The sequence below is a fragment of the Pristiophorus japonicus genome, chromosome Y (assembly GCF_044704955.1).
Source record: "Pristiophorus japonicus isolate sPriJap1 chromosome Y, sPriJap1.hap1, whole genome shotgun sequence".
Taxonomy (NCBI): domain Eukaryota; kingdom Metazoa; phylum Chordata; class Chondrichthyes; family Pristiophoridae; genus Pristiophorus; species Pristiophorus japonicus.
Window position 1 is genome coordinate 38,092,580 of NC_092011.1, and position 12,500 is coordinate 38,105,079.

The 12,500-nt window shown below is 53.4% G+C and overlaps 1 protein-coding gene across 1 annotated transcript in view; it reads right to left on the reverse strand.

The window, feature by feature from the left end:
* The window catches only part of LOC139241122 (inactive dipeptidyl peptidase 10-like), a 104,521-nt gene that overhangs the window by 2,865 nt on the left and 89,156 nt on the right, over positions 1–12,500 (reverse strand). Inside the window, exons 14-15 of the mRNA XM_070869817.1 lie at positions 6,687–6,759; positions 326–399 (exon numbers count right to left, since the gene is read on the reverse strand). Of these exons, the coding sequence (XP_070725918.1) occupies positions 326–399; positions 6,687–6,759 (147 nt within the window). The remainder of the gene's footprint in view (positions 1–325; positions 400–6,686; positions 6,760–12,500) is intronic.

Consider the following 12,500-nt stretch of genomic DNA (forward strand, 5'->3'; position numbering starts at 1 on the left):
GGGGGAGAGGGGGAGAGGGAGAGGGAGAGGAAGAGGGAGAGGGGAGAGGGAGAGGGAGAGGGGGAGAGGGGGAGAGGGAGAGGAAGAGGGGAGAGGGGGGAGAGGGGAGAGGGGAGAGGGGAGAGGGGAGAGGGGAGAGGGGAGAGGGAGAGAGAGGGAGAGGGAGAGAGGGGGAGAGGGGGAGAGGGAGAGGGAGAGTGGGAGGGTGGGAGGGTGCTAATCCCACTGACACCTCGCTGTAGTGACGAGTGGAAGAGGGACACTGATAAACTGCCAGCGTACACAATATAACAGACACGAACCGGGGCCCTCTCACTGACCCTACCTGCATGGTATAATTGGCCTCAATGTCCATCAGCAGCCTCAGGAGTTCCGCTGTGTGCTGGAAATGTATCCTGGCTGTAAAGAGAGAGAGAAGGAAGTTCAGAGGATCATTCGGCCCCTCGGACCTCCCCCTTGTCTGCCCACCATCCCATTCTCCTCCTCACAAATTCACTGTTCTTCCCTCCAGCCCTGTCTGCACTTGACTCAAGTCTCGCCTCCTCCCTCGGGTAATGCCCTGACCACCACATATCTGACACTTCACAGGGCCCTTACCGATCTGAGCCAGGACCTCGCGGGACTCCCCCACCCCCCCCCCCACTCCTCCCTCGGTGAAGATACTGTCCAACCCACAGGTCTTCCTACTTCCTCAACCGAGGATTCCCCTCCACCGTGGTTGACATGGTCCTTGATCGTGTCCGTTCCGTTTCCCGCACCTCTGCTCTCACCCCCTTCCCCTCCATCCCTTCCAGAACCACAACAGGGTTCCCCTTGTCCTCACCTTTCACCCCACCAGCCTCCGACGTTCAACGGATCATCCTCCGCCATTTCCACCACCTCCAGCGTGATCCCACCACCAATCACATTGAGAGGGTTGTCTTACAAAGAAAGGTTCAGCAGGTTGGGCCTCTACTCATTGGAGTTTAGAAGAATGAGAGGTGATCTTATTGAAATATATAAGATTCTGAGGGGGCTGGACAGGATAGATGCAGAGAGGATGTTTCCCCCTCGTGGGGGAATCTAGAACTCGGGGGCTTAGTCTCAGAATAAGGGGCCGCCCATTTAAAACTGAGATGAGGAGGAATTTCTTCTCTCAGAGGGCTGTAAATCTGTGGAATTCTCTGCCCCAGAGAGCTGTGGAGGCTGGGACATTGAATATATTTAAGGTGGAGATAGACAGATTTTTGAGCGATAAGGGAGTGAAGGGTTATGGGGAGCGGGCGGGGAAGTGGAGCTGAGTCCATGATCGGATCAGCCATGATGGTATTAAATGGCGGAGCAGGCTCGAGGGGCCGTATGGCCGACTCCTGCTCCTATTTTTGATGTACTTTACTTTCTCCAGTTCTGACCAAGGGCCATTGACCCGAAACTCTAACTCTGTTTCTCTCTCCACAGACGCTGCCTGACCCGCTGAGTATTTCCAGTATTCTCTGTTCTTATTTCAGATTCCAGCCTCCGCAGCATTTAGCTTTTGTGTTAATGGTTTTTACCCGCTGTGTACCGTTGGGGAATGAGTCAGTCTGTGCCCCCTCAACATCCACCAGCTCTCGAAAACTAAAAACTTGGTGTCACTTATTCTTCATTCTTGCTCCTTCCAACCTGCTCTGTGGGATTTAACCCCACTCACCAACATCTCCCAATTCACAGACAGGGCTCAGAGCCAACCAATAACACTGTGCATTTATAGAGTGCCTCCAATGCAGTGAGACATCCCAAGGTGTTTCACAGGGCGTAAACCAGACAGAATCTGACACCAAGCCACATCAGGAGATATTAGGGACAGGTGACCAAAAGCTGGGTCAAAGAGGTCTGTTTCAAAGGAGGAGAGAGAGGCGGAGAGGTTTAGGGAGGGAGTTCCAGAGCTTGGGGCCCAGGCAACAGAAGGCACGGCCACCGATGGTGGAGCGATTATAATCAGGGGATGGTCAGGAGGGCAGAATTAGAGGAGCGCAGAGATCTCGGGGGGTTGTGGGGCTGGAGGAGGTTACAGAGATAGGGAGGGGTGTAGGGGCTGGGGGAGGTTACAGAGATAGGGAGGGATGTAGGGGCTGGAGGTTACAGAGATAGGGAGGGATGTAGGGGCTGGAGGTTACAGAGATAGGGAGGGATGTAGGGGCTGGAGGAGATTACAGAGATAGGGAGGGATGTAGGGACAGGAGGTTACAGAGATAGGGAGGGATGTAGGGACAGGAGGTTACAGAGATAGAGAGGGATGTAGGGACAGGAGGTTACAGAGATAGGGAGGGATGTAGGAGCTGGAGGTTACAGAGATAGAGAGGGATGTAGGGACTGGAGGTTACAGAGATAGGGAGGGATGTAGGGGCTGGAGGTTACAGAGATAGAGAGGGGTATAGGGGCTGGAGGAGGTTACAGAGATAGGGAGGGGTGTAGGGGCTGGAGGAGATTACAGAGATAGGGAGGGGTGTAGGAGGTTACAGAGATAGGGAGGGGTGTAGGGGCTGGAGGAGGTTACAGAGATAGGGAGGGGTGTAGGTGCTGGAGGAGGTTACAGAGATAGGGAGAGGTGAGGGAGTCCATGGAAGGATTTGAAGAGGAGTTTGAGGATTTTAAAATCGAGGCGTTGCCAGATCGGGACTCAATGTAGGTCAGTGAGCACAGGGGGTGATGGGTGAGCGGGACTCGGTGCGAGTTAGGATACGGGGGCAGCGAGCACAGGGGGTGATGGGTGAGCGGGACTCGGTGCGAGTTAGGACACGGGTCAGCGAGCACAGGGGGTGATGGGTGAGTGGGACTGGGTGCGAGTTAGGACACGGAGCACGGGGGGTGATGGGTGAGTGGGACTGGGTGCGAGTTAGGACACGGGGCACGGGGGGTGATGGGTGAGCGGGACTCAGTGCGAGTTAGGACACGGGGGCAGCCGAGTTTTGGATCACCTCTAGTTTACGTCGGGTAGAATGTGGGAGGCCGGCCAGGAGTGCGTTGGAATAGTCAAGTCTGGAGGTAACAAAGGCATGGATGAGGGTTTCAGCAGCGGATGAGCTGAGGCAGGGGGCGGAGACGGGCGATGTTACGGAGGGGGGAAACAGGCGGGTTTAGTTATACTGCAGGATATGTGGCCGGAAGCTCATTTCAGGGTCAAATATAACACCCAGGTTGCGAACAATCTGGTTCAGCCTCAGACAGGAGTTGGGGAGAGGGAGGGAGTCGGGGGCTGGGGAACGGAGTTTGTGGCGGGGAACGAAAACAATGGCTTCGGTCTTCCCCGATATTCAATTGGGAGGAAATCTCTGCTTTCCAGAGCTGGAGGTCGGAGAAGCAGTCTGACAAATTAGAGAGCGTGGAGGGGCTGAGAGAAGTGGTGAAGAAGGAGGGAAGCTGCTTTTCATCCGTTCCGTCTCCCCCTCCCCTCTCCGTGCTGCTTCCAAGGTCGGATAGCTTGTCAGCACAGCGCTGTCCCTTGTGGCTCGGCAGAGGTACTGCAGTGTGATTGGCACCCGCAGAGGACCATGAGTCGGGTCTTTAGAAGAGGGAAGATCGGCTAACAGATTCACTGGAGAGGGTACAGAGGAGATTTACCAGGATGTTGCACTGGAGAGGGTACAGAGGAGATTTACCAGGATGTTGCACTGGAGAGAGTACAGTGGAGATTTACCAGGATGTTGCACTGGAGAGGGTACAGAGGAGATTTACCAGGATGTTGCACTGGAGAGGGTACAGAGGAGATTTACCAGGATGTTGCACTGGGAGAGGGTACAGAGGAGATTTACCAGGATGTTGCACTGGAGAGGGTACAGAGGAGATTTACCAGGATGTTGCACTGGAGAGGGTACAGAGGGCATTTACCAGGATGTTGCACTGGAGAGGGTACAGAGGAGAGTTACCAGGATGTTGCACTGGAGAGGGTACAGAGGAGATTTACCAGGATGTTGCACTGGGAGAGGGTACAGAGGAGATTTACCAGGATGTTGCACTGGAGAGGGTACAGAGGAGATTTACCAGGATGTTGCACTGGAGAGGGTACAGAGGGCATTTACCAGGATGTTGCACTGGAGAGGGTACAGAGGAGATTTACCAGGATGTTGCACTGGAGAGGGTACAGAGGAGATTTACCAGGATGTTGCACTGGAGAGGGTACAGAGGAGATTTACCAGGATGTTGCACTGGAGAGGGTACAGAGGAGATTTACCAGGATGTTGCACAGGAGAGGGTACAGAGGAGATTTACCAGGATGTTGCAATGGAGAGGGTACAGAGGAGATTTACCAGGATGTTGCACTGGAGAGGGTACAGAGGAGATTTACCAGGATGTTGCACTGGAGAGAGGACAGAGGTGATTTACCAGGATGTTGCACTGGAGAGGGTGCAGAGGAGATTTACCAGGATGTTGCACTGGAGAGGGTACAGAGGAGATTTACCAGGATGTTGCACTGGAGAGGGTACAGAGGAGATTTACCAGGATGTTGCACTGGAGAGGGTACAGAGGAGATTTACCAGGATGTTGCACTGGAGAGGGTACAGAGGAGATTTACCAGGATGTTGCACTGGAGAGGGTACAGAGGGGATTTACCAGGATGTTGCACTGGAGAGGGTGCAGAGGAGATTTACCAGGATGTTGCACTGGGGAGGGTACAGAGGAGATTTACCAGGATGTTGCACTGAGGAGGGTACAGAGGAGATTTACCAGGATGTTGCACTGGAGAGGGTACAGAGGAGATTTACCAGGATGTTGCACTGGAGAGGGTACAGAGGAGATTTACCAGGATGTTGCACTGGAGAGGGTACAGAGGAGATTTACCAGGATGTTGCATTGGAGAGGGTACAGAGGAGATTTACCAGGATGTTGCACTGGAGAGGGTACAGAGGGGATTTACCAGGATGTTGCACTGGAGAGGGTGCAGAGGAGATTTACCAGGATGTTGCACTGGGGAGGGTACAGAGGAGATTTACCAGGATGTTGCACTGAGGAGGGTACAGAGGAGATTTACCAGGATGTTGCACTGGAGAGGGTACAGAGGAGATTTACCAGGATGTTGCACTGGAGAGGGTACAGAGGAAATTTACCAGGATGTTGCACTGGAGAGGGTACAGAGGAGATTTACCAGGATGTTGCACTGGAGAGGGTGCAGAGGAGATTTACCAGGATGTTGCACTGGAGAGGGTACAGAGGAGATTTACCAGGATGTTGCACTGGAGAGGGTACAGAGGAGATTTGCCAGGATGTTGCACTGGAGAGGGTACAGAGGGGATTTACCAGGATGTTGCACTGGAGAGGGTGCAGAGGAGATTTACCAGGATGTTGCACTGGAGAGGGTACAGAGGAGATTTACCAGGATGTTGCACTGGAGAGGGGACAGAGGAGATTTACCAGGATGTTGCACTGGAGTGGGTACAGAGGAGATTTACCAGGATGTTGCACTGGAGAGGGTACAGAGGAGATTTACCAGGATGTTGCACTGGAGAGGGTACAGAGGGGATTTACCAGGATGTTGCACTGGGGAGGGTACAGAGGAGATTTACCAGGATGTTGCACTGGAGAGGGTACAGAGGAGATTTACCAGGATGTTGTACTGGAGAGGGTACAGTGGAGATTAACCAGGATGTTGCACTGGAGAGGGTACAGAGGAGATTTACCAGGATGTTGTACTGGAGAGGGTACAGAGGAGATTTACCAGGATGTTGCACTGGAGAGGGTACAGAGGAGATTTACCAGGATGTTGTACTGGAGAGGGTACAGTGGAGATTAACCAGGATGTTGCACTGGAGAGGGTACAGAGGAGATTTACCAGGATGTTGTACTGGAGAGGGTACAGAGGAGATTTACCAGGATGTTGCACTGGGGAGGGTACAGAGGAGATTTACCAGGATGTTGTACTGGAGAGGGTACAGAGGAGATTTACCAGGATGTTGCACTCGGGAGGGTACAGAGGAGATTTACCAGGATGTTGCCTGGACTGGAGAATGTTAACGATGAGGAAAGATTGGATAGGCTGGATTTGTTTTCTTTGGAACAGAGGAGGCTGAGGGGAGACCTGATTGAGGTGTATAAAATTATGAGGGGCCTGGATAGAGTGGATAGGAAGGACCCGTTTCCCTTGGCAGAGGGGTCAACAACCAGGGGGCATAGATTTAAAGTAATTGGGGGGAGGTTTAGAGGGGATTTGAGGGTAAATGTCTTCACCCAGAGGGTGGTGGGGGTCTGGGGTGGAACTCACGGCCTGAAAGGGTGGTAGAGGCAGAATCCCTCACCACATTTGGATGTGCACTTGAAGTGCAGTAACCTACAGGGCTACGGACCGAGAGCGGGAAAGTGGGATTAGGCTGGGTAGCTCTTGGTCGGCCGGCACGGACACGATGGGCCGAATGGCCTCCTTCCCTGCTGTAAATTTCTATGTTTTGATGAGATGCTTGATCGGAAAAAGACCAATCGAAGCTTTTTTTAAATGATTTTTTTTTTGACGGAGCTGGAGAGCAGCCTGAGAATTGGTGGCTGCAGTGATGGTCAGTCGTTTGGTGACTGAGTGACAGCACGGAGAGAGCGAGGCTGGGGCCAGCTGACAGTGAGTCCTGGGCACAGAGGGAAGCAGTTCTGGTTTCACTGGAAGGAGAGCACAGACCCTGGGGGGAGCCCATACAACACCAGGGGCTCGGGGCGAGAGCGGTAATGTCACAGACCACCAGGCTTACTGTCGGCCGTCCCGTGAGCCAGGAGAAAGCGTTGGTCCCTCAGCTTCTCGACATCCCCCAGCACAGACGCCACCTGCAATTAAACAAAAGGTCAGAAACCCACAGCCCATGTACACACTCCCCGATCACTGACTGTACCCAGCCATTTAATCCCCTCCCACAGCCCATGTACACTCTCCTCTATCACTGACCCTACCCACCCATTTAATCCCCTCCCACAGCCCATGTGCACACTCCCCTATCACTGACTATACCCACCCATTTAATCCCCTCCCACAGCCCATGTGCACACTCCCCTATCACTGACCCTATCCACCCATTTAATCCCCTCCCACAGCCCATGTACACTCCCCTATCACTGACTGTACCCACCCATTTAATCCCCTCCCACAGCCCACGTACACTCTCCCCGATCACTAACCCTACCCAGCCATTTAATCCCCTCCCACAGCCCATGTGCACACTCCCCTATCACTGACCCTATCCACCCATTTAATCGCCTCCCACAGCCCATGCACACTCTCCCCTATCACTGACTGTACCCACCCATTTAATCGCCTCCCACAGCCCATGTACACTCCACTATCACTGACTATACCCACCCATTTAATCCCCTCCCACAGCCCATGTACACTCTCCCCGATCACTGACCCTACCCACGCATTTAATCCCCTCCCACAGCCCATGTGCACACTCCCCTATAACTGACCCTACGCACCCATTTAATCCCCTCCCACAGCTCATGTACACACCCCGATCACTGACCCTACCCACCCATTTAATCCCCTCCCACAGCCCATGTACACTCTCCCCTATCACTGACTGTACCCACCCATTTAATCCCCTCCCACAGCCCATGTACACACCCCGATCACTGACTATACCCACCCATTTAATCCCCTCCCACAGCCCATGTACACTCCCCTATCACTGACTGTACCCACCCATTTAATCCCCTCCCACAGCCCATGTACACACCCCGATCACTGACTGTACACACCCATTTAATCCGCTCCCACAGCCCATGTACACTCTCCTCGATCACTGACTGTACCCACCCATTTAATCCCCTCCCACAGCCCATGTACACTCTCCCCTATCACTGACTATACCCACCCATTTAATCCCCTCCCACAGCCCATGTACACACCCCGATCACTGACTATACCCACCCATTTAATCCCCTCCCACAGCCCATGTACACTCCCCTATCACTGACTGTACCCACCCATTTAATCCCCTCCCACAGCCCATGTACACACACCGATCACTGACTGTACCCACCCATTTAATCCCCTCCCACAGCCCATGTACACTCTCCCCTATCACTGACTATACCTACCCATTTAATCCCCTCCCACAGCCCATGTACACTCTCCCCGATCACTGACTGTACCCACCCATTTAATCCCCTCCCACAGCCCATGTACACTCTCCCCTATCACTGACTGTACCCATCCATTTAATCCCCTCCCACAGCCCATGTACACACACCGATCACTGACTGTACCCACCCATTTAATCACCTCCCACAGCCCATGTACACTCTCCCCTATCACTGACCCTACCCACCCATTTAATCCCCTCCCACAGCCCATGTACACTCTCCCCTATCACTGACCCTACCCACCCATTTAATCCCCTCCCACAGCCCATGTACACTCTCCCCTATCACTGACCCTACCCACCCATTTAATCCCCTCCCACAGCCCATGTACACACTCTCCGATCACTGACCCGACCCACCCATTTAATCCCCTCCCACAGCCCATGTACACTCCCCTATCACTGACCCTACCCACCCATTTAATCCCCTCCCACAGCCCATGTACACTCTCCCCTATCACTGACCCTACCCACCCATTTAATCCCCTCCCACAGCCCATGTACACTCTCCCCTATCACTGACCCTACCCACCCATTTAATCCCCTCCCACAGCCCATGTACACACTCTCCGATCACTGACCCTACCCACCCATTTAATCCCCTCCCACAGCCCATGTACACTCCCCTATCACTGACCCTATCCACCCACTTAATCCCCTCCCACAGTCCCTGTACACACTCCCCTATCACTGACTGTACCCACCCATTTAGTCCTCTCCCACAGTCCCTGTACACACTCCCCTATCACTGACCCTACCCACCCATTTAATCCTCTCCCACAGCCCACGTACACACTCCCCTATCACTGACTATACCCACCCATTTAATACCCTCCCACAGCCCATGTACACACTCCCCGATCACTGACCCTACCCACCCATTTAATCCCCTCCCACAACCCATGTACACACTCCCCTATCACTGACCCTACCCACCCATTTAATACCCTCCCACAACCCATGTACACACTCCCCTATCACTGACCCTACCCACCTATTTAATCCCCTCCCACAGCACATGTACACACTCCCCTATCACTGACCCTACCCACCCATTTAATCCCCTCCCACAGCCCATGTACACTCTCCCCTAACACTGACCCTACCCACCCATTTAATCCCCTCCCACAGCCCATGTACACTCTCCTATCACTGACTATACCCACCCATTTAATCCCCTCCCACAGCCCATGTACACACTCCCCTATCACTGACCCTACCCACCCATTTAATCCCCTCCCACAGCCCATGTACGCACTCCCCTATCACTGACCCGACCCACCAATTTAATCCCCTCCCACAGCCCATGTACACACTCCCCTATCACTGACCCTACCCTCCCATTTAATCCCCTCCCACAGCCCATGTACACACTCCCCTATCACTGACCCTACCCACCCATTTAATCCCCTCCCACAGCCCATGTACACACTCCCCTATCACTGACTGTACCCACCCATTTAATCCCCTCCCACAGCCCATGTACACACTACCCTATCACTGACTGTACCTACCCATTTAATCCCCTCCCACACCCATGTACACTCCACTATCACTGACCCTACCCACCCATTTAATCCCCTCCCACAGCCCATGTACACTCCCCTATCACTGACGGTACCCACCCATTTAATCCCCTCCCACAGCCCATGTACACACTCCCCTATCACTAACCCTACCCACCCATTTAATCACCTCCCACAGCCCATGTACACACTCCCCTATCACTGACCCTACCCACCCATTTAATCGCCTCACACAGCCCATGTACACTCACCTATCACTGACCCTACCCAAACATTTAATCCCCTCCCACAGCCCATGTACACACTCCCCTATCACTGACTATACCCACCCATTTAATCCCCTCCCACAGCCCATGTACACACTCCCCTATCACTGACTATACCCACCCATTTAATCCTCTCCCACAGTCCCTGTACACACTCCCCTATCACTGACTGTACCCACCCATTTAATCCTCTCCCACAGTCCCTGTACACACTCCCCTATCACTGACCCTACCCACCCATTTAATCCTCTCCCACAGCCCACGTACACACTCCCCTATCACTGACTATACCCACCCATTTAATCCCCTCCCACAGCCCATGTACACACTCCCCGATCACTGACCCTACCCACCCATTTAATCCCCTCCCACAACCCATGTACACACTCCCCTATCACTGACCCTACCCACCCATTTAATCCCCTCCCACAGCCCATGTACACTCTCCGCTATCACTGACCCTACCCACCTATTTAATCCCCTCCCACAACACATGTACACACTCCCCTATCACTGACCCTACCCACCCATTTAATCCCCTCCCACAGCCCATGTACACTCTCCCCTAACACTGACCCTACCCACCCATTTAATCCCCTCCCACAGCCCATGTACACTCTCCTATCACTGACTATACCCACCCATTTAATCCCCTCCCACAGCCCATGTACACACTCCCCTATCACTGACCCTACCCACCCATTTAATCGCCTCACACAGCCCATGTACACTCACCTATCACTGACCCTACCCAAACATTTAATCCCCTCCCACAGCCCATGTACACACTCCCCTATCACTGACCATACCCACCCATTTAATCCCCTCCCACAGCCCATGTACACACTCCCCTATCACTGACTATACCCACCCATTTAATCCCCTCCCACAGCCCATGTACACACTCCCCTATCACTGACTATACCCACCCATTTAATCCTCTCCCACAGTCCCTGTACACACTCCCCTATCACTGACTGTACCCACCCATTTAATCCTCTCCCACAGTCCCTGTACACACTCCCCTATCACTGACCCTACCCACCCATTTAATCCTCTCCCACAGCCCACGTACACACTCCCCTATCACTGACTATACCCACCCATTTAATCCCCTCCCACAGCCCATGTACACACTCCCCGATCACTGACCCTACCCACCCATTTAATCCCCTCCCACAACCCATGTACACACTCCCCTATCACTGACCCTACCCACCCATTTAATACCCTCCCACAACCCATGTACACACTCCCCTATCACTGACCCTACCCACCCGTTTAATCCCCTCCCACAGCCCAAGTACATTCCCCTATCACTGACCCTACCCACCCATTTAATCCCCTCCCACAGCCCATGTACACACTCCCCTATCACTGACCCTACCCACCCATTTAATCCCCTCCCACAACCCATGTACACACTCCCCTATCACTGACCCTACCCACCCATTTAATCCCCTCCCACAGCCCATGTACACTCTCCGCTATCACTGACCCTACCCACCTATTTAATCCCCTCCCACAACACATGTACACACTCCCCTATCACTGACCCTACCCACCCATTTAATCCCCTCCCACAGCCCATGTACACTCTCCCCTAACACTGACCCTACCCACCCATTTAATCCCCTCCAACAGCCCATGTACACTCTCCTATCACTGACTATACCCACCCATTTAATCCCCTCCCACAGCCCATGTACACACTCCCCTATCACTGACCCTACCCACCCATTTAATCCCCTCCCACAGCCCATGTACGCACTCCCCTATCACTGACCCGACCCACCCATTTAATCCCCTCCCACAGCCCATGTACACACTCCCCTATCACTGACCCTACCCTCCCATTTAATCCCCTCCCACAGCCCATGTACACACTCCCCTATCACTGACCCTACCCACCCATTTAATCCCCTCCCACAGCCCATGTACACACTCCCCTATCACTGACTGTACCCACCCATTTAATCCCCTCCCACAGCCCATGTACACACTACCCTATCACTGACTGTACCTACCCATTTAATCCCCTCCCACACCCATGTACACTCCCCTGTCACTGACTGTACCCACCCATTTAATCACCTCCCACAGCCTATGTACACACTCCCCTATCACTGACCCTACCCACCCATTTAATCCCCTCCCACAGCCCATGTACACACTCCCCTATCACTGACCATACCCACCCATTTAATCCCCTCCCACAGCCCATGTACACACTCCCCTATCACTGACTATACCCACCCATTTAATCCCCTCCCACAGCCCATGTACACACTCCCCTATCACTGACTATACCCACCCATTTAATCCCCTCCCACAGCCCATGTACACACTCCCCTATCACTGACCATACCCACCCATTTAATCCCCTCCCACAGCCCATGTACACACTCCCCTATCATTGACCATACCCACCCATTTAATCCCCTCCCACAGCCCATGTATACACTCCCCTATCACTGACCATACCCACCCATTTAATCCCCTCCCACAGCCCATGTACACTCTCACCTATCACTGACCCTACCCACCCATTTAATCCCCTCCCACAGCCCATGTACACTCCCCTATCACTGACCCTACCCACCCATTTAATCCCCTCCCACAGCCCATGTACACTC